Source organism: Nannobrachium achirus (genome assembly GCF_963921795.1).
Source record: "Nannobrachium achirus genome assembly, chromosome: 9".
Lineage (NCBI taxonomy): Eukaryota > Metazoa > Chordata > Actinopteri > Myctophiformes > Myctophidae > Nannobrachium > Nannobrachium achirus.
In genome coordinates this window covers 15,098,740-15,122,298 of record NC_137818.1, presented here as the reverse complement: position 1 = coordinate 15,122,298, position 23,559 = coordinate 15,098,740, and the positions used below count along the sequence as shown (strand labels likewise).

At 40.5% G+C, this 23,559-nt stretch overlaps 1 protein-coding gene across 2 annotated transcripts in view; it reads right to left on the bottom strand.

The window, feature by feature from the left end:
- slc9a8 (solute carrier family 9 member 8) overlaps window positions 1-23,559 on the bottom strand; it is a 105,309-nt gene that overhangs the window by 43,943 nt on the left and 37,807 nt on the right. For both annotated transcript variants that reach the window (XR_013962340.1, XM_080733559.1), the window contains exons 5-7: window positions 11,019-11,102; window positions 9,462-9,563; window positions 8,736-8,770 (exon numbers count right to left, since the gene is read on the bottom strand). Coding sequence is in view for 1 of the 2 variants with exons in the window: in XM_080733559.1 (XP_080589685.1) it covers window positions 8,736-8,770; window positions 9,462-9,563; window positions 11,019-11,102 (221 nt within the window). In the remaining variant the exon portion in view is untranslated. The remainder of the gene's footprint in view (window positions 1-8,735; window positions 8,771-9,461; window positions 9,564-11,018; window positions 11,103-23,559) is intronic.

The following is a 23,559-nucleotide window of genomic DNA, read 5'->3' as shown; positions in this document are numbered from 1 at the left end:
ACTTTGTGGGAGCCAATCAAAGTTGGGGGTATCCCGTGGGCCTGGGATTAAAGGGGGGAAAATAAAAAATGGCCAATATGAGTGTATGAGGTGTGTAATTAGGGTATTTGGGGGCTGCTGAATCCATTCCAACCATTAGTTATCAGTAAAAATTACTCCTTGGCCATAAAATAGGCCACAACAAACTACCTTTTTGTGTCCACAAGACATAATATTGTCAATAAAAAAATGGTTGGAGTAGGGTTTGAATTCATGAAAACTATTCAAGATCAGGTCATGACACACATGATAACATGATACAATCTGACAAGGAACACTCAAAAGGGTTTAAAGCATAGGGACTTACAGGACACAGGTGAACTCGAATGACATGATTGGCTAAGCCTTAGCCAATTAGGCCTATTTTATGGCCAAGGAGTCATTTAAACTGAAAACGAATGGTTGGAATGGATTCAGCAGCCCAAAAATACCCTAATTACACACCCCATATGCTCATATTGGCATTTCTTTCATTTTATCCCCTTTAATCCCAGGCCCAGGTATCCCGATACCCCCAACTTTGATTGGTTCCCACAAAGTTCCCCAAGGGAGTTGTGATTGAGAAAGTTCAGAGGTGATAGTTGACACCTTTATGAACACATTTGTGAAGAAAGATATTGATTTTGATTTAGTTCCCAGATTGGTTTAACTTTTGGCTAATTTGACCTAACTACATCCTCACGTCCCACCAGTATAGACCCCATCCCCACAGGTTGAGAACCACTGCTTTTAAGAGATGTCAAACACAAACAAGGGACTCATCGTCCTCATCATCATCATCGTCGTCATCACGGTCCAAATCCCATTGGTGTGTGGGAAAACAAGATGAGTGGCATGATGTCACTCTCTCACACACACACACACACACACACACACACACACAAAGACACTGATATAATGAGCACGTACTGTACGGTACTGTGCTGTACTTACACGCACACAAAAACAGGCTATAGAGTCCTGGTCTCAAAGCCTTTAAGAACACACAGGGACGCTCAAACACATGGAGCACAAACACAACATAGCCCAAAGCCTCCTCCACTCCTCTTTTCAGAGAAGTCAATGGCTGTGAGAAGACGTGGGAAATGACTCATGACTCATGTTGCTGTTATCTCATGCTGAGAAAAATATAGATATACTCTAAGCTGGAATCCACTAAGTGGACTGGTTCCCAAGTTCAATGTTCAACATTATCAAATATTACCACAAAAAGTGAGCGGTAACATTTATGAGTTAATTTCATTAAGTGTCCCGTGAAGCTCGGCCAATGTGGGATGGGGCGGGATGTAGACCAGATGTAGGAGCAGTTACTGTAGCACCATTGTGAAAATGGACGAAGCCTGAAAAAGGTGAGCACCACTGCCTCCAAATAGACCTGTGTGGGTCTGTAACTCTGAGAGTGTACAAATGGAACCGAATGGACGGTTCCATTTGTACACTCTCAGAGTTACATTAACCCTGAGGATTTTATAGTGTAGATTGGGGTCCCAGAGATGAAATAAATAAATGGTCTCAAATGTGGTCCTATGGCCCATTGCACTGATGGACAGACTTAGAAGCCACAGCGGGTCTGCCTTTGTATGCTTTCTCACAATGTACCAGGAATTATAAAAATATGGCTTAAGTGGTTAAAACTGTTTAGAGTGAGAGTATTGGCGTTATTTGTGATACAGGTATAGCCTATGGCGGAAGCAACATTTTATATTATATTTTTAAAGCAAAACTCCAAGTTTGAGCAAAGTGTTGAGATTGCATCTTATGGTAGGCTAAGCAGTCAGTTATTTGTTTTTTTGCTTAGATAATTCATGTATGCTTGATTTGTCTAGGGACTGGATTTGTGGTTTAACTTGATTTGACTAGTAATTTGAAGGGCCGATTGGGGGCAGTTAAGCAAACATATTTGTCCGGTATCTGTCTTTTGTTGTTCTATCACTAGACCTGTTTGCAACAATACACAAGGGAATCTATCTGCAGGACTAAGGCCATGCTGAGGAAGGCCTGTTATCTTGTGCTTTATCTCTATTCCTGCTCCTTGTCCTCTTTGCTCTATATCAGTGGTTCTCAAACTGTGGGACATGTACCACTGGTGGTACATGGGCACCCCTTTGGTGGTACTCAGAGGAGTTTCCCAAAAATAAGAAAAAATATATAAGTGGAGTGAAATATTTATATTTTACTACAGGTAGTACTTCTGACCAAGCAATTGATTGAAATAGGCTCTCCAGCTGTGCTGAAATGAACATGACATCACACCTAGCCGTTAATAGAGGATTTGAGAACGGATTAATCACCTTAGAAATATCATCAGTTTGCATGGGAAGTTCACAGATAGATAAATCTGTTTGATGACCCGGTCATCAAATTATTGGCTTAGAAATGCAACAAAAACTAAAAAAATCTTCATGAATTCAAGGAATAAATTGGCCACCTGTGCTAACTGTGCATATATGGGGTGGGTCTACGCACCTGCATTTTAACATACCGGTATATGGTGGTACTTGGAGAGACACATATTTTCTGAGATGGTACTTGGCGTAAAAAGTTTGAGAACCACTGCTCTAGATGGTATGTGTGTAACATGTCTTGTCACAGAAACCCCTCTCTTCTCATCCGTCTCATCCAGGTCACCCAGTCGCCACATTATTGTGGAAAAGGAGGACTCTGGAAGTGACAATCAGCAGTCCAGAAAGCCCAGTTCATTTCAGCTGTACACAGGGGTGTCACACCAAATTCTGGGCCCCCCATGAATGTTCTTCATAGGGGGAGGGTTTTTAAGCCATTTAGACTGGGAACGGCATTATTATGCATTATTTTGTGCTTTAACTATTGAAAACTAGCAGATACTGTATACAAGTGTTACGGCCAGCCGTATTATTTATAGTTATGGTGGGTTGGAATATGTGTATGTATTATTTGAGGCTTGTATTATATTGTATTCTTTTCTGTCCTTATAAAGGTGGTGAATGGAGGATGAGTGCTGGGTGAATGCAGAGAGTGGAGAGTTGGGTGTGGTGCCGGTGAGATTGAGGTGGCTGATTGAATGAGTACCATAGATTGCCAGGCCCTGCCTTCAGACCTGCCCTTGCCATCCTATTCGCCATACCTGTCAACGCCCAGGCCAGGATTGGCCATGCCTCTGAGGCTGTGTCTACAAAAGTGCCATTCTGAGCTAACACCAGTGAAGGACAGACGGCTTGTTTGCAGCAGAGGCTCAATTCCTCTCTCCTTCGAACCCATGTAGCCTTTATTTGCTTTAGTTCGCCTTTGGTTGTTTTCTAGGCCTGTGTTGTTGCTTAAGTTTCTCCTCAGTACGTTTTTGCCTACATAATACATTTTGTATTTGGTTTCCTTAGTTCATTTTCAGTTTTGGCCTTAGTGTTACCTTAGTTCTCCAACCCCCCCCAACTTCAGTTGTTTATTGTACACTATTATTGTTAACCACTCTTATTATTGTTCAGTCCTTTTGTCACTATGTAGGGGTGTTTGGTCATTTTGTTTTGGTTCCCTTTATTCTTTTTGTAATTATTTAGATAGGTAAGGTTAAGTATTTGTATTTTTTATTTTCGTTAGGGGTTTAGGTTAGGGATATTTCTTTTTAGTAGTGGTTTTGGCTTTTGTAAACCTGCACCCTGAAGTTTATCTTGACACTTGAAAAAAAGGTGAAAATAGAGATTCTTTGTCTCTGCCAAAAAAAGTAATAAAATAAATTCATTTTTGAAAAGTCGTCCTTCTCATTTATGTTGCGCTCCTCCGCCCTAGAGGGGCAGTCGTAACAACAAGCCCAGCGTTGCGAGCTTGTAGATCTGCTATTTTTTTAAATCACGAACATTTGTGCAAGTCTTTGAATATTTCAAATAGTTCCAGGGACCCCCAAGATGCAAAATTTTAGTTACAAATGTTTGCTTTAAAAAATACATATGTTGAAAGATTTGCACACATTTTCACGTCTTCTCAAAATGTAGATCTGCTATTTTTCATTAGCTAAAGTATAAAATAATGTAGGCCCCTCCACCTTGGGCCCTAGTAACTCAGTCACCCCCCCCCCCCCCCCCCCCCCCCCCCCCCCCCCCCCCCTTGTGACGCCCCTGGCTGTACACCTCCCTCCTCCACTCTCTCTGGAATTCCCTGCACTTAACCCAATGGATAACCCATGGAACACTGCTACCCGTATCCCAGGGATTGAAGCTAAACTAAATCTCACGCCTGAAAAACATTTTGTCAGGCCAAGTCCAATTTGTGAAACAGTATGAAAGGAGCTCCCCACACTTGCGCTTATTCCTAAACAATTAACATAACATGTAATCTTTTGTATCTTTAATTATCTGTTCCGACTGCTCTATATACTACCAACCAGGTGAATAAATCACAGATTGAGGCTTGTTAACCTTTACTTTTATATGAGCCTATTAAGATTTTATGAAAGATGCTTCTGAACATATTGCTAGTTTGACTAGCAATATACTCTAATCTTAGAATAATGACATGAATTAGCCTATTTACAAGCTCGACACATTGAGAGTGTGTAGATCAGGGGTCTCAAACTCAATTTACCTTGGGGCCGCTGGAGGCAGAGTCTGGCTGAGGCTGGGCCGCAGCCTCAGCACACATGCACGTGTGAGCAGCGCGTGCATGCACTAATAAAACAAATTAGTGCATGTGCACTAATTTGTTTTATTATTATACTGTAGTTTCATACCAGTATAACAACTACTGTATCTATGAAATTTAAAAAATCTAATCTTTTCAAATGTCTTTTTTATTTTTAACACAAAATAAGATGAACAAGACCCTGGTGTAATTTAACCTATGGAACATGTACTGTACTGTTAACTGTACTGTATTATTAACTGTTTTGAGGTTCACTCGCGGGCCGCAGTAACATTAAACTTTCATATTAAGGTGGGGGCCACAAAATATTGTTTTGCGGGCCGCAAATGGCCCCCGGGCCGCCAGTTTGAGACCCCTGGTGTAGATGGTCTATTTTCAGTGTGCAATCTGCTTCCATTGAAGACGTGCTGGCTTCATTTGGAATCCAAATGACTGAAATGAGTCGTGGCGACTGAGAACTTTAAATCCATAGCCCTGCCATAAGCCTACCTCTTCAGCCACTTTCCAGGATTTCTGACCTGGGTGGTGGTACAGATTTACTTACAGTAGTACATCTATCTCCCAAGTTGAATTTCCGTGTTCCTAAATGTTTCTCATCTTTCACTTAAAATAAGAAAAAAGTGTCACGCACTCTGGCTCTACTCTGGCTCTATATGCAGGTGATTTGTTTTGGTTTTTTATTCGATTAACGTTTGCGGTCTGTTTGGCCTTCCTTTAGAATCAACAGATTGGTTGTAAGGCCAACAGGCTGAAACATTCATTACAGTTTAGGCATTTAGCAGACGCTTTTAATCCAAAGCGACTAAGCGATTCATCAAATATATAAATCACTGCATGATACGATGCTAGGGTGTGTGACACTTTGTTCTTTCTTTTTTTCTGTGTTTGCCGAAGGTCATCAGCACCTTCTCATCTTTCACTTCACCCCCTGACTGTCCCTCTCTTTCCCATCATTGTACTCCATGGTCCCATACGCTCCACTTGAGAGAGGTCCTTTGAAGAGCTGGACTCTGGTCGTTATCAGCTCCTTCAGAGAAGATGACATTCCTCCCATTCTACTGGTAGGTGACTTCAAAACCACTAGGCATCATCTGTCACCACTGAACCTCTGCTTATCTCCATAGAGCTGCTAATGTGTTAGAGGCAGAGGAGTGTTCTCTAGACCACTGGTTCCTAAACACTGGGTCGGAATCCATTTTTGGGTCGCAGATATATTTTTCTGGGCCACAAATCGAGTAAAAATCCTGTTTTATTTTCCTTAAAAAAAAATATATATATATATATATATATATATATATATATATATATATATATGTCACCGCTAGATCGAGAATCAGTTAGATCGAGAACCGGAGCGCTCATCGTGCGGCGCGGGGCGGAACAAGCGGTCGCTTTGATCCACAACAACGACAACGTAGCGTTGGCAGGAATGATAGCGCCTCACCCCACGGAGGTTAAGGTTAGGGTTAGGCATAGTTTTACTGAGGTTAAAGTTAGGCATAGTAAGCTAATGGCTAAACACAGCTGAGCTAGGCTAGTAGATAAACAAAGAAAGAGGCGTCGCAAACGAGTGGCGTCGCCATCTCATGGTGATAAGAGACTATCAAAGTGAATTGATCCAGGTGGCCATCCATGTTCCCCTCCCCAACACATAAATGTATTTTTAGAAATAGAAATAATGTGAGAATTGTATGAATGTTCAAACAAAGAAACAAAGAAATTCCATAAACAAAATATAATGATAATTAAGTGCTAGTGAAAATAGCCTATCTACAAGCTCTCAACGCGGCACGAAGGGCGAATGTCAAATTATTTCTCTTTTGTGTCTCAAACTAAAAGGTTTGGGTACCAATGTCTAGAGCAGTCGTTCTCAAAAAAAGGTCTCTCACCTCCCCTCTAATTCCCTAGTGTTATTATAGCAGCTATTAACTAAAAATAAATAAATACAAAACATCGAACATTTCAGGTCAGCTAAGGCCATGGGTTTAGATGTATTTTCTCTTAATTAACCCAGGCCTAATTTCCTGGACTGGCTGCCAAAGGCTCAGTGTCATCCTTCTATCTGACATATCGACTGTGCTCTCCCTCTCAGCTCGCTGGCTGCTCTGTGCAGTGGTGGAAAAAGTACTCACATGTTTTACTTAAGTAAAACGTATCAACACTGCAATGTAGAAATGCTCTGTTACAAGTAGAAGTCCCGTACTCAAAATGTGCTTGAGTAAAAGCTTAAAATATACTTAGAGTAGTAAAAGTATTCATTGTGCAGAATGTCCCAGTGCAAAAGTTCAAAATGTGCCATTTGTAAAAGTGCCGAGTAAAAGTTCCCTGATTGTGCATAGCATGCATGCGTGAAGAAAGTTCATGGAACATCTCCGAACACGGAGTCCTTTAACACCAAATTTAACTGTATTCCATGTATGCAATAAATGGTTACATCTACTTTGAACAAGATTTTCCTCTGAGATGTGGTGGAGTAGAAGCAAAACTAGTGAAAATACTGAAGAAAGAGTACTTCAGTACAGCACTTGAGTATTATGTACTTAGTTACTTTATACCACTGGCTCTGTGACCCCCAGCCAGGACAATGCTGCTGCTTCCTCTTTGCTAGAGAGGAAATTGTCTTGAAAGTGCTCCTGTAGCACTTCTACACATAAGAGCTGCGCTGACAAGACGATGGTTTACACAATACACACACATCTCGTTGTTGTCGAGTGGAAACCTTGTACGTCCAAAACCGTTCGTTTGGTATTTATATATTTTTTAAATCGGCTATTTTAACTCATTGAGTGCCTATCCCGAATTAGTTCGGGATATATTATCGCATCCCAGAGTGCCTATCCCGAACTAGTTCGGGATATAAAAAAAAAAAAAAAAAAATGTTTTGAAAATTTTTTTTTTGAAAATTTTTTTTTGGACCCCATCAAATCTAGTGAACATGATTTCAATCACGATTTTGCATGTTCCACCCCCATACAACCCCATCTAACATACAGGGCAGCCATGTTTGTTTACATAACATGTAAAACATAATGGCGATTATCTCAAGAATGCCTGAACGGATTTCCAATCGGATTTTTTTGTTTGAAAGCTGTGAACAAACTGCACAAATCCACTCCAATGCAATCCAGGATTGCATTGGATTTTTTAGAGCTCATTCTTCTCTGTTTTTTTCCCATGCATGAGGTGTGCAAGGTTTAATCATGGCTAAGTTGACGAAAATAAGGCTTCTAAAATGCTTGGTAGCCAACAGCTAACTTCAAGCTAACTTCATCCTCTTCCTGTACATGCACAAAGGAAAGTGTTCAGGCAAGTCATGGCTGCAGGGCTTCTGCATATACCAGCATATCTCTATGGGATTTTCTATGGCCACTGGGCGCCCTCTAGTGGTGAAAGGGGTGGCACTAAATGAGTTAACTAGACTGTTTTGTATGATGAGGCAGGGCTTTCATTTATGAAAAAAAAAAACATGCAAATTTGAAACTTGGAGATACAAGGTTTCTGCCTGACAGTGACGATTTACACTCAAAATGACTACAACCGCAAAGAAGCTCCTCTGCTTTTTGTTTGTGTTGTAATCCTTTTGCAGAGGAAGGGTCATCTCAGGAAAATGTTGGGGAAAAAAAGCATTTACAAGCTCACAACACGTCACAAAACACGCCAGGTTGTGAGCTTGTAGATCAGCTTGTCTATGCGATATTGAGAAAAAGGCTTCCCTCACACCTTCCCGTGATGCCATGACATGTCATAGCCGATCCACAAGCTCACAACGTGTTGCGCTGTGACACGTTGCAAGCTTGTAGATCTGCAATTTTGACTAAATCAACTGTAGATTTAGTCGATTAAAATCTTATAGTATTTAGTCAACTAAAACTAGACTAAATCTAAAACATTTCAGATGACTAAAATATAACAAAAACATAATAAATAAATGAAACTTTATTCAAAAGACTATGAGTAATCTAAATCGAAATTTGCTGTCTTCATCACAAAGCCAGGAGGAGCCGCAGTGATGGAACCATACAGTAGGAATAATGTGTTTCCCACTGTCTCTTCAATTCTAGTCTCTTACAAAGTGGAGCAACACTCACCTGTCTGTCATGGTCATCTTGTAGATCACATCAGCCTGGGAGAGAATGACACACACACACACACACACACACACACACACACACACACACACACACACACACACACACACACACACACACACACACACACACACACACACACACACACACACACACACACACACACACACACATTAGCCTACAGGCATCTAGTCGCATGTCAGCATCTAAAGAATTTCACAATTGTTCTGTAAAACTATGTGTCGACGTGGGGTGAATCAAAACAGCAACATGGGTAAGGCTGGTTCTTGTAGAGGAGCGCTTGTTTTCGGTGTTGACAACGGAGGTGCGCCGTCTCAGGCGACCTTGATCCACGTGAGACACCGCCGAGCGAGCGGCAGCGAGTGAGTCGGCGATTCGAGTGTTGTGAAGGTCGCATGAGCCGACTCAGCGCTGTCCGAGTTATGTCACGATATGGACAGAATAGTAAATATTCTGCAAATCGTTCGAGTGGAAACCTTGTATGTCCAAAACCGTATGTTCTGTATTCATAATTTAGAAACATATATATTTCGACTAGTTTTGTGCAACAATCTTGTATGCTGAAGCAGGGCTTTACTTACGAGAAAAAAAAAACATAAAAATGTTATACTTGGAGATACAAGGTTTCTGCCCAACTATGAAATGCTAAATAAACACACCGTTTGTTTTGAGTGCCAAAAACAAAAGAACAAACCCAAAGCTCACCTGTCCAAGGAAATAGATGCCTCCTCCTACAATGAAGGCAGAGATGGCCGTCCCGATCACAGCAAACAGCGTGATGGAACCGATGTTCTGGAAGAAGTTACCCTGAAGATACATTACATACATGCAGTGTTAATATCGTAGACTAAAAACCATGACGTAAAATGTTCGTTAACTACCTTTTTTCACAGACGAAACAACACAAAAAAACACAATAAATGCTAATCTATGACGACTAAAATATATTGACAATTTGGTCAACAAATGAAAACTAAACTAGAATCTTAGGGAGGAGAGAAGAGAAGAGATCCATCCAGTAGATTTAAGAGGAGTCATTTTATGCTTGGTTGCGTGTGGATGTCACACTCCGAAAATAGTTTTCAGAATGAACAGCAACACATTTTTAGTCAACTAATTCAACTGTAGATACTGTATAGTCCACTAAAATCAGGAAACCTCAACTAAAACCGGACTAAAACATGTCAAATGACTAAAACGTGACTATAATCTGTCAAAATTAACACTGGGGCAACAAGACATTTTTTTTTACGTTTAAGCGGTAAAATAATGCCCTATTTTGTTGCGAGCCCATAACGCATTTTTACTTTAACTGTTTTAACCATTATTTTATACTTTAGCCATTCAAAAATAGCAGATCTACAAGCTCATAGTGCGGCACCGAGTGCCAGACTATGAGCTTGTAGATCTGCTATTTTTGAAAAGTTATGAAAGTTTTTGCACATTTTTTAATCTTTGCTTCTGGAGGGGTCCCTGGAATAAAATATTTTTAAGAAGAGGATCCGCGGCCAAATACATTCTGGGGAGTTTGAGAACCACTAATATAGAAACATACGTTTTTCAGAAAACTGTTAGGATTTGGAAGACATTTGTAGAATCCGGTCCTCTGGTCTACTCTAAATGGGTTAAAAGTATTAACAAGAACATGTGTCTAATAATAACAACTACACTAGATGCGTTGAAATGCCTGTTCTTCTTCTTCTTTCCATTTGCTTCAAAGGCTAACCTCCTTTTCACCCGACACATGACGGTACACAACATGAATAATGCCATGTAGAGTCGTGTTTTACACGGCGTTACGTAACATGTTAGCCAGCATATTAAATGAAAAGGAGAAGGGGACATGGCAACACTCTTAAAATAGTACCGGTTCCATTGTGTGTGTGTGAGAGAATAAAAACCTCACTGCGGGCCAGACGTGGCTTCCATTAAAAACATGAAAACTGCTGCCTCAGTACAAAGCTTGTCACATTAAATGGCTTCACAAGACACCGAGCAAAGTGTTGCCAAGTGTGCTCCGTGTCATTTTATACTTTGGCTGTTCAAAACAATAGCTGATATACAAGCTCATAGCGGGTCACTTTGTGCCACGATATGAGCTTGCAGATCTGCTATTTTTTGAGAAATCACACACACGCTCGCACACACACACACACACACACACGCACACACGCACACACACACACACACACACACACACACACACACACACACACACACACACACACACACACACACACACACACACACACACACCCCCACCTTGTGTAAAGAGTATCCAGACTCAAATATGATGGGAGGCAGCAGCAACAGGAAAAACATGTTGGGTCGAAACATCTCTTCTTCCTGCAGGAGAAACACAAACAAAGCCAATGTTCAATACCAACTGTTCAATTCACACTGTTCAATTCCCATTGTTCAATTCACACTGTTCAATTTCCACTGTTCAATACCCACTGTTCAATACACACTGTTCAATTCACACTGTTCAATTCCCATTGTTCAATTCACACTGTTCAATTCCCATTGTTCAATTCACACTGTTCAATTCACACTGTTCAATTCACACTGTTCAATTCACACTGTTCAATACCCACTGTTCAATTCACACTGTTCAATTCACATTGTTCAATTCCCATTGTTCAATTCACACTGTTCAATACCCACTGTTCAATTCACACTGTTCAAATCACACTGCTCAATACCCACTGTTCAATTCACACAGTTCAATACCCACTGTTCAATTCACACTGTTCAATACCCACTGTTCAATACCCACTGTTCAATTCACACTGTTCAATACCCACTGTTCAATTCCCACTGTTCAATCAATTCCCACTGTTCAATCAATTCCCACTGTTCAATTCCTCACTGTTCAGGACTGAATAGACCAGTGGTTATCAAACAGTGGGTTGGGACCCGTGTTTGGGTCACAGGCACATTTTTTATGGTTTGTGGGTACATTTTCATTAATAAAATAATATAAATACATGTATATAACTAAAGAGGAAGTGAAAATAGCATACGAGCTCACAAGGTGTCGTGAAGCGACTAGCTGTGAGCTTGTAGATCGTAGAAAGCTTGCAGAAAGTGGTTAAAAGGATTGTGATGTTCTCAAAATCTGTAAAGAAATATTTGAAAATAGCAAATCTACAAGCTCACAACGTGTCGCTTTAGCAACACATTTTGAGCTTGTAGATCAGATATTTTCAAACAAGGTATAAACTATGACTTAAGTGATTGATGCATAGACAATAATCTAACAAAAAAAATGTATGTTTTTATTTAATTTATTTTTTCCCCTTTTTTCTGACTATATCTACTGCATAGTACTGTGTTCTATCCGTCTGTCATTCAATGTTATATGAGATACTTCAATGGTTTCCTATGGAAATAAGCTTAGTCTTTTCTAGGATCTCCTTAGTAGACCTTGTACCAGTGAACTGTACCGTCATGAAACTGTGCCTTTTCCCATGCAAACTTCTAATAAAGTCTTCAATCAATCAATCAATCAATCAAATCAGCAACTAGTAACTGAAGTTTTCATATTGTAATGGGAGTCAAAGTACAATAATTGTCTCTGAGATGTTGTGAAGTAGAAGTAAAAGTATTTAACAATGGAAACCCTCAGTTCTTACAAAAGTAAGAACTAAACCATTTACTTGAGTACTACAGTACTTGAGTAAGTGTACTTGGCTGCTTTACAACACTGCGATTGGCCGAGTGCCTAATAGCATATCTGCGTAACCACAATGTTTACATCAGATGTCGATTACGTGTTGATAACGCACTGACAATCTCACGCACGGTTATTTTAGATTGTAATAAGATACAGAGAACCTTCAAGCACCTTATTGTTTATCTTCTGTTACTTTATCAATCATTATAATATACACTTTTCTTTTTGCATTGCATAGCAATATATATATATATTTAGCAAAACAAAATGATTGCTGTACATTCTGAAGTGTTTTGTTTCTTTGCAATCTCTTCCGTGTCTACTTTCTGAATGATGTTTGAATGATGTACAAAGTCACTTCTCTTGTTCGTCCAGATGAAAGCACACTTCTGCATAATTGTGAGCTTGTAGATGCTGGCTATTTTCCATGCATGACAAGAGCAGACAAGTATAAATTAAGCTTTAGCCATGGAGGGACAAGGACAAAGAAGAGCCTTGATCTATTCTACATGATATGTTGGCAAACCACACACACACACACACACACACACACACACACACACACACACACACACACACACACACACACACACACACACACACACACACACACACACACACACACACACACACACAAGAGAATGAAAACTATGTTGTGCAGCACCAGTATGTCGTCTCTGTCGGGTGGAAACCTGATTGTCCAATAAATAAATAAGCACAGGCAGCAGATCTTCAAGCTCGAAACGGGTCTCTTTGTGCCGCGTTTTGAGCTACTTTTGATGCCTTTCTTGATGCCTAACACTGCAGTTAGGGCTGCCATGATTACGACATTTTACATGACGATTAATTGTCACTCAATAATTGCGATTAACGATTTCATTGTTTTTTACAATTACATTTCTGTTTGGCTTGTAGGCTTTGAAGTTGCACATGGCATGGAAGATATGACACATAAGCTACATTTAAAAATAAATACTGACATATTTGACAACCTTATACTAAAGAACCTTGATGCGACACGTTTTGAGTTTTAGATCTGCTATTTCCACTATTTTTGAAAATGTTTGAAAATAGGCCTATATGAAAATGTTTCAACATGGAAACGATTATGACGATTATGAAAAAATAATTGCCATTATCCATACTATGATTAGGGAGGTCAGTCAGTAGGTCAGTCAGTCAGTCACACAATGCATTATCTATTCACTCGCTTCAGCCACTGATCCCAAATTTAACATGGCATTGGCCATTAGCATTATACACACGGTGACGGAGCCCGAATTTCATTTTTCCCAAATTCAAGCTATTTATTAGCGTTTCTTCACCACTTCTGTTCAACACTACAGCCTGTTGTCAGGGTTACGGTCCGTTCCTCCAGGCCATGGAATCTGTAGCCCCGGGCCCACACACCCCTCTCTCACAGTTAGGAATGTCCCTCTCTCACAGTTAGGAATGTTGCCTCTTACGGTCCGTTCCTCCAGGCCATGGGATCTGTAGCTCCGGGCCCACACACCCCTCTCTCACAGTTAGGAATTCTCCTCTCTCTCTCTCTCTCTCTCTCTCTCTCTCTCTCTCTCTCTCTCTCTCTCTCTCTCTCTCTCTCTCTCTCTCTCTCTCTCTCTCTCTCTCTCTCTCTCTCTCTCTCTCTCTCTCTCTCTCTCTCTCTCTCTCTCTCTCTCTCTCTCTCTCTCTCTCTCTGCATGGGTCACGCATGCACCGGGTGATGTCTGTCTCATCTTCCAACGGGTATGGAAAAATTATGTGGAGCAAGCACATACATCCCCATACTTCTATTGACCTAATTTTGCTGTTAAATTATTTGTATCCATCAAAAATATACACTCCTCCATGGACTGCTCCTTACATTATGATGCTCCCACATATTCTCACGCACGCACCAGTTACAGTTACTTTCCCCGGCCATAACCCACACTCTGCACATATTTTGCAGCACATATCTTCGAACGGGTAAGGTCTAGTGTCAAATAATTGCGATTTGGTGATTATGTAATACTTGTGACAGGCCTAGCTGCAGTATGATCAAGTGGGGGCGTTCATTTAAAAAAAAAGAAAAAGAAAACACAGAAAGTTAAAATATGGAGATGAGTTTTCTGCCTGACGGAGACGATACGTGGTTGCTTTTGGACAGAAACCTTGTATTCTGTGTGTAGTATGTATGTATGTATGTATGTACAGTATGTATGTATGTTATGAATGTTATGTATGTTATCTATGTATGTATGTCTGTATGTTATGTATGTATGTATGTATGTATGTATATATACAGTATGTACGCTATAGTATGTATGTATGTTTGTAAGTATGTATGTGTGCCTACACTTGTCGAGAGGGCATACATGTCGAGCCAAGCCATGCATGCATTCCAACATGCACACTCACTCAACACATGCTCTGAGAGGACGCATGCATTATGTATCTACAGTATGTAGGCCTTTCATTTCACAATGTTACGCAATCGCCTAATGGCAATTATTTGAGATGAATCACAATTATCATCATAATAGTTTCCACGTTGAAGAAATGGCATACGTTATCATTTGTATGACGATCAATGGTCAAGTAAAATTTGATGACAATCTCGTATCGATTACAGAGTCATGCATGCATTCAAACGTGCACACTACACACACATACATGTGCTTGGATTAAAGCAAAATAACATCTCACAGCTGAAAAAGTGTGTATGGCCAAGTCAGAATGTGGAATTTTTCATTTTCAATGCCATTAACTTGGAAAATAGCCGATCAATGAGTATCTGTAGAACGGATATTTTCAAATAGCCAAGGTATAAAATAGGGCTGAAGTGGGTTAATGCATGTTTTATAATAGTATAATGTATACCTGTAAAGTAACTAGTAATTTAAGTTTTCAAATAAATGTAGCGGAGTAAAAGTACAACGTTTGGATGCGAGATGTAGTGGAGTAGAAGTAAAAGTATTACTCAAGTAATGTACAAATACCTCAAAACAGTACTTAAAGGGGAAGACCACCCATTTTCAATATTGAACTGTGTCATTAATATACCTTAGAGGAGTTGTGTGGAAATAAATAAATAAAATCCCCCTCTTCTGTGTTGCCTAGAACTGGGGGATTGATTTGGGGGCTTGTATTGTAAAGTACAATGTGTGATGTCATCAAGTTGTAATTTACAATACAAACCCCAAAATCAATCCTCCATTTCTAGGCAACACAGAAGAGGGGGAACTTTTTTTCTATTTCCACACAACTCCTCTAGGGTATATTAATGACATAGTTCAATATTGAAAATGGGTGGTCTTCCCCTTTAAGTAAATGTACTTAGTTACTTTACAGCACTGGGTCTGGCCTTTGCAGTATGCACACTTCCACATCTCTGGAGTGGAGTCAGTGGACTAGCCTCTGTGACCTTTTCCCATCTCTAATCATGTGCGAACAAACAACAGAATGCAATCATTGTTGCGTTGTGGGATGAATGAGCTGGCAGGGATCCCAGACCATCAGCCAGGCAGGGAGGAGGGCCTCATCAGGACCGCCATGTGAACCCTGCACTATGGCTGTCACCATGATGTCATTTTACATGATGATTAATGGTCGCTCACATAATTGTATTACGATAATTTAACAATTGATTTGTTTTTGTGGACAATTACATTTCTGTTTGGCTTGTAGGCTTATAAGTTGCACATGGCAGATATGACACATAACCTAAGTATACAAAGACATGACTGACCTGTTTGACAACTTTATACTTAAAAAAAGAACATTGATAGTAGAAATAGTCGATCTAGAAGGCAAGCTCACAACGCGCCACATTGTGATGTGTTGTGAGCGTGTTTTACTTTACTCCACTACATTTTATTTTTACTAGTTACTTTGCAGATATAAATTATAATATTATAAAACATACATTAACCACTTTAGACCCATTTTAAGGCTAGGCTATAATTGAAAATAGCCGATCTACAAGCTCATGCTCTATTTTCAAACATTTTGTACTTTTACTTTTGGTACTTTAAGTACATTTTGAATTCCGGACTTAGGGTGCCCTCACACCAAAATACCTATGAGAGTGGAATCCGCGTTCCGCCAATGCATTTCAATGAGAGTGAAGCGGTTTCATGCCAGCAGAGGATTTCTGCAAAAAACGCTCCCTTCAAATTGAAATGCATTGGCGGAACGCGGATTCCACTCTCATAGGTATTTTGGTGTGTGGGCACCCTAACAGAGTATTTCTATATTGCAGTATTGATACTTTTAAAAACAATTGACTTTTTCCACCACTGTCTCCCAGTGTGACCACAGGATGATGCACCATGTGTTACACTGTGTGCGCACGCACGTGCGTGCGTGTGTGTGTGTGTGTGTGTACGCATCCATTTTAAATGACATTACGTATAACACACAAAGTATAACAGCGGGCTAATCTGCAAATTCACAACGTGTCGTAACAAAACACAAGGTGAGCAAGTTGATCAGCTATTTTCAAATAGCCTAGGTATAAAATAGGGCTAAAGTGGTTAATGTATTTCTGCAAAGTAACTAGTAACTAAAGAAAGAAATTGTACTGGAGTAAAAAGTACAATGTTTTGATCCGAGATGTAGTGGAGTAAAAGTAAAACTATTGGAAATTGCAAATACTACAGTCCATCCATCCATCTTCAACCGCTTATCCGGAATCGGGTTGCGGGGGTAACAGTTCCAACTGAGATTAAGTACCTCCTTGTAAGTACAGTACTTGAGTACATGTACTTAGTTACTTTTCGCCACCGCTCAAAACAGCACATGCATGGGGGAAGTTGTGTGTTTGTGCAGGGGTGTCACACCAAATTCTGGGCCCTGGGTACAAGGATTCACTGCGGGCCCCCCATGAATGTTCTTCATAGAGGAATGGGGTTTAACCCATTTAGACTGGGAATGCATTATTACGCATTATTTTGTGCTTTAGCTATTGAAAAATAGCAGATCTACAAGCTCACAGTGCGGCACTGAGTGGCACGCTGCAAGCTTGTAGATCTGATATTTTTTTAAAGAAAACATATGTTTTTGGGAAAAAAATATAATGTATTTGGCCACGGACCCCCATCTCAAAATATTTAGTTCCAGGGACCCCCCCCCCCCCCCCCAGAAGCAATATGTGAGTTACAAACGTTCGCTTAAGAAATACATATATTCAAAGATTTGCAGCACACATTTTCACGACGTTTCAAAAATAGCAGATATACAAGCTTGTATATCTGCTACAGTATTTTTCAATAGCTAAAGTATAAAATAATGAAGGCCCCTCCACCTTGGGGCCAAGTAACTCAGTCCCACTTCCCCCCCCCCCCCGTGACGCCCCTGTGTTTGTGGGCCTGTGGGTGCTGCCTGCACTGATGTCAGAGCAGCTCATTGTCATGAAGGCAGATGGGCCGTGGCAAGCCCCCACACGCACGCACGCACGCACGCACGCACGCACGCACGCACCTCTCATCTTACATTATTTACTCTAGCAGCCACAGTCAACAATCTCACCCATTGTACTGTGTGTGTGGCAGGGGGTTCCCAAACTACAGGGCCATGGATGGACCCGTTCTTGGGCCACACACCTGTTTTTACAGGTCGTAAGTATCTTTTTTTTTCCAAAAGAATTTCCATAAATGTTATGATCCCATCGTTTTGTGAAAATGGCCCGAGCTACACCGCTATTTTCACTATTTTTTGTACAGTATAGGCCATATAATTACATTTCTTTTAAGTCACTAACATTCTAAATATCATACAGTACCTGCTTTCACATACGCTACCTGTACATACATACTGTATCTGTATTTTCTGTTTCTGTAGTTCTGTTTAACCTGTTTTCTATGACTTTCCATTTGCTCTCTCTCCAACCATGTCCTCTTATCTTCAGACTGAACACTACAAAAATGAAGGAACGCTTCAGGCAATGCTTTGCACCTGAAAAGGGTAGGCACACAGTACATGTGACGATTCACTCAACTCACGATACGATTCCAATCACGATACTATAATCCTGATTAAAAAAAATCTAGTTTCGTTTTCTACTTGACCAAGGGACGAAACACAAAGGTGAACAATACAGCTCTAGTTATGGTTATTTGCCCAGTGTGTGAACGGCACTTTTAACAGTGACGTGACGAATATAAAACAAAGGCTGAATTCAGAAGTTTGGGTCCACAGGGGGAGACAGACACCAAATGTATCTTACAGGGTCTCACATTACACATTATTGACTACCCATCCAGTTAACAATCTCACCCATTGTATTGACCGAGTGTGTGTGTGTGTGTGTGTGTGTGTGTGTGTGTGTGTGTGTGTGTGTGTGTGTGTGTGTGTGTGTGTGCGCGCACAGAGGAAGCCGTTTCCGGAAGGCCACCTCCCCCCCCCCCACACACACACCCACAGACCTAGGTGGGGTGGCTTGGGGTGGAGGGCTGCAGGGGTTGGGGGTGGTGTGGGAGATACAGCCAGTTCCTCCCTATGTTTAACTCTAGGGCAGGGGTCTTCAACAGGGGGTCCGGGACCCCTAGGGGGTCCTCATAGTTACTACAGGGGGTCCTCCAAATCTCCCAATCCTTTTTATATTAACAACTCAAAAGAGTGGACGAGCCTCAAAAGAGTGGTTTGTGATGACATTGTTTGAGATGAATGCGAGGCACTTGCGTGCGTGCATACGTACAACACAATGCTGCAACCAACTACTGTGCCATTAAGTCAAGGTCCCGTTAAACAATGGGTTTTCATTGAGCGTTAAGCGTTCAATGAAACAGAGAGTGAAAGAGCGACAGAGGAAGTGCACACTTCCTTTTCACAAGAACTAAGGCTCAACCACTTCAACTGGTTTCTGGTTTCGGAGAAACATACTCACAGTTACAACTGCATTTGATGGCTTTTATTCTCCTGTCTACAATAGGGGTCTTGAACGTTTTTTCAGGCCAAGGAGGACCCCTTTGCTGAGAGATGAAGCAAGGACCCCCACTACATATTATATAAAATTTACTTGCAGATATGTTTTTCATAGATTCCATAGAAAGCTTCATAGACTCACTTGTTTGACAGCACCATCATGTTGGATTCGTGTTAATGTGTATTTTCAGACATTTTAAACCCCTTTAAAGGACAACTTAGTTTTTTTACAACAAGGGTTCATATTTTAGATAGTCATTAGAGAAAAGAAAAGATGAGTGTTAAAATGTTTTAATTTACTTCTTTCTATCATTTTAGTGATTTTAACTATTTTGATTTGCATGCAAGTGGCTAAATGTGTATTTCTAGACACCATAACACGATAAGCCCATTCCCAAGATGCACCACAATCTTTCAGGGGCAGATGTGACTCATGGGGGCTGGTGTAAATAGTAACAAAGAAATTGTCAGCTTATTGTGTCTAAAAATACATATTTAGCCACTTGTATGCATGCCCCCAACCACTGAAATCAAAATACTAAAATGGCTAAAACAACAGAAAGCAGTAAATATTTGAACACTCATCTTTTCTTTTCTCTAATTACAAACTAAAATTATACAACAGGTAGTCGGGCTCTCAATGGAAAACAGGCTCTCCAACCGTGCATATAACGAGCACAGATGCACGGCCTCTCATCAAGTAAAGAAATCAGCTGCGGTGGTCACAAAAGACCGCAAGCGCTCCTCTCTCCCCACACTATGCTAGGCGGCTAGGCAGCCTAGGCTAGCGGTTTTCATGTGACGTTCAGGGACAGAGTAGCTAAATGTGGCATTACAAAATTACAAATTCCTATCGAATATCTTAATTACAATGAAATTAAGTTGACATGTTTTTTTTTAAGGGCAACAGTTGTATAATCGCAATATTACACTCGAGGGTCTGCATATAACACGGTTATCCTGCACGACAGCCCTTACCGCAGGAACGAGCCGACAGGCGAGTTCCGTAGGTAGGGCTGGAGTGTAATATTGCTTAATTTGTATTGGGAGGAATATGAGAGATGACGTCTACACATGATAGCGTCAGAGTGTACACTGCTAACAAGCTCTTTGCTGGGGGATTAGGTGTGGTATTGTGCCATGGTATGGTATGGATTATGTATGGTATGGCATTTAATGAAAATGTCTCATAACATGCCCTTCACCCTCCCACCTGCTCAAGGTGTCTTTATTGTTATATCTTGTGTACATCGGGTACATAAGAGTGCAATTATTTAAAATTCCTCTCAAATTATAGGCAAGCTAGGTTAATCATAGCTGCATGAGCCTGCATCAGTCAAAGAAGCGGTGCCTTGGTATCATTGATACTGTATGTCTTTGTAAAAAAGATAACAAACTGAGTTTCTTCAATAACAGGGGTCTCTCCAGCTCTTTAATAAACAGAATAAAACATGTAGTTGGGATTCCAATGTTATCCAATCAAGAGAGACCAACCCACACAGATAATGTATCGGCTTAATCAGTTCTCTAATGCAGTGGTTCTCAAACTGTGGTACATGTACCACTGGTGGTACATGGGCACCCCTTTGGTGGTACTCAGAGGAGTTTCCCAAAAATAAGAAAAAATATATAATTGGAGTGAAATATTTATATTATACTACAGGTAGTACTTCTGACCAAGCAATTGATTGAAATAGGCTCTCCAGCTGTGCTGAAATGAGCATGACATCACACCTAGCCGTTAATAGAGGATTTGAGAACGGATTAATCACATTAGAAATATCATCAGTTTGCATGGGAAGTTCACAGATAGATAAAGCTGTTTGATGACCCGGTCATCAAATTATTGGCTTAGAAATGCAACAAAAACTAAAAAAATCTTCATGAATTCAAGGAATAAATTGGCCACCTGTGCTAACTGTGCATATATGGGGTGGGTCTACGCACCTGTATTTTAACATACCGGTATATGGTGGTACTTGGAGAGACACATATTTTCTGAGATGGTACTTGGCGTAAAAAGTTTGAGAACCACTGCTCTAATGCTTCAGTTACAATTATTGTGCCGCTAATTGTTTGGTTTAATCACTTTCCGTTTCACTTCTTAATTCTGTATCCTGTGTGAGTACTTGCAAGTGAGTACTTGCAACCCCCTCAGAGTGTAAAATTGCTCTAGTTCTATTTGTACATTCTCATCTAACACCGGGGCTTTTACTGTGCAGTAAATCTCTCTAAAAAGGCAAAAAGGTGAAGCAAAAGGCCATTATTTTCTAGCTTCACTACGCATTCAGACTTGAAGCGAACGGAGAAGAATGCTTCGGGGGGTGTGATGACGGCCTTCGTCCTGACATTTAGCCCAGGTGGAGCTCCAGCCAAACAGCGAAGGAGGTCAAAGTTCAACTATGAGGACTATTCTTTCACATCTGGTGCAGAGAGGAGGGAAAAGCAGGCCATGGTTGCATGCATGCATGCATGCATGCATGCATGCATGCATGCACACACCACACCCTGACGTGTGCATCTGTGCTTCTGTGTGCTCGTCTGCCACGGCGTGCACACACTGTTGACTGTAACAGCCACGGATGTGAACGAACAGGTCGGGTCGACTATATGCCCCAAAACTGTCACTTTTCAGGATTCAAATTCAAACGTAGCAAAACGTTAGCCTCATAGCATAATTTGCCTCAGTGCCTAAGTTATATCTTTTATGTTTTCAGGAAAGAAGAAATAAAAACAATTCCCTTTCTGGCTAAGTCATCTAGATGACTGAGGCAATCATGAAAAAATAATAATAATCAACCTCACGTTATATCAATCATGTTTGTACACTGCCGCTGATCTTCGTAACTGTCACCACTGGGTCCCTTGCTCTATCTCTCTTCGCTCTCTCTCTCTCTCTCTCTCTCTCTCTCTCATTGGTCTGAAAAATGCTTTCGAGGATTTTGGATTTCCAAAACGCAACGAGAAAACGCAGTGCAGTGTGCAACCAGCTTCAGTCACCTTTATCTGCCTTTATTTGCTCGCATTCCCATCGCATTGCCCGGTGGACTTTCATGGGATATTGTGACTTATTGGGAGATAGTAGGCATACCGTAATAGTAATAAAGTAATCACTGGCTTAGTGTGCCTAAAACGACATAATTAGCCACTTGTACTCATGCCACCGCCCACTCAAATAAAAATCAGTAAAATTGCTAAAACGATAGAAAGCAGTAAATGTTTTTTTAACACTCATCTTTTCTTTGCTCCAAGTTCTATCTAAAACGTGAACCCTTGTTGTAAAAAAAACAAAAACAAAGTTGTCCTTTAAAAGAGTGTATGGTATGTATTTAGGTTTTATAAATATTGGAACCAATGAAAACAAGAGCTTGTGAGTAAATAATAACTGCAGTGGATCTTTTTTCTTTGTCTTTCTTTCTTTCTTTCTCTCTCTCTCTCTCTCTCTCTTTTCATTTCCTGAAACATAACCATTTTGGACATATATGTTTATTTTATTTTTTTGGTAATATTCCAATATTTGGACATCCATCTGCAAGATGGAATAGTGCCAGGAAACAGAGGGGTCGTTTTAGGACACGTTTTATACACAGAACCATTCTGAAATGCACAGAGACAGACAGAGTGAAACGGAAAACCAAATTAACCCCAGACAATCAATATGAGTGTGTTTTTGAGGCCACTGTTTTGTGGACGTCTGCAAACTGCAGGTTTCCTGCCTCTCTCATTTATTTTAAAACTCAACTACAACCTTTCTGTTTACCGCTGCCTCCTTTCATTTCTGCACTGCATCAGATTTTCTTTTCTTTTTTCTTCTTTTGTTTTATGCATCCTATAATGCTTGATGTTCTGTGTAAATCACATTGAATTGCATTCTTCCTATAGAACAGGGGTCTTCAACAGGGGGTCCGGGAACCCTAAGGGGTCCTCAGAGATACTACAGGGGGTCCTCCAAATCTTTGAGTGATAGAAACTTTTTTCTCCTTTTTTATATTAACCACTTGAACCCTAGCGTCCATATTCTGAGAACCTTAGCCAAAAATAACAGATCTACTATAGCAGATCGGCTATTTTTGGCAAAGAGCTTTGGTGTATAGGGGAAAAAGAGCAGACTAAGTAGGGTGAAAAGTCAAGTTTATTAAGTGGCGGTTCAAGTGGTTAAATATCTGAAAACACAAATTGACATGAATCCAAAACACACTGATGATTTTGCTGTCAAAC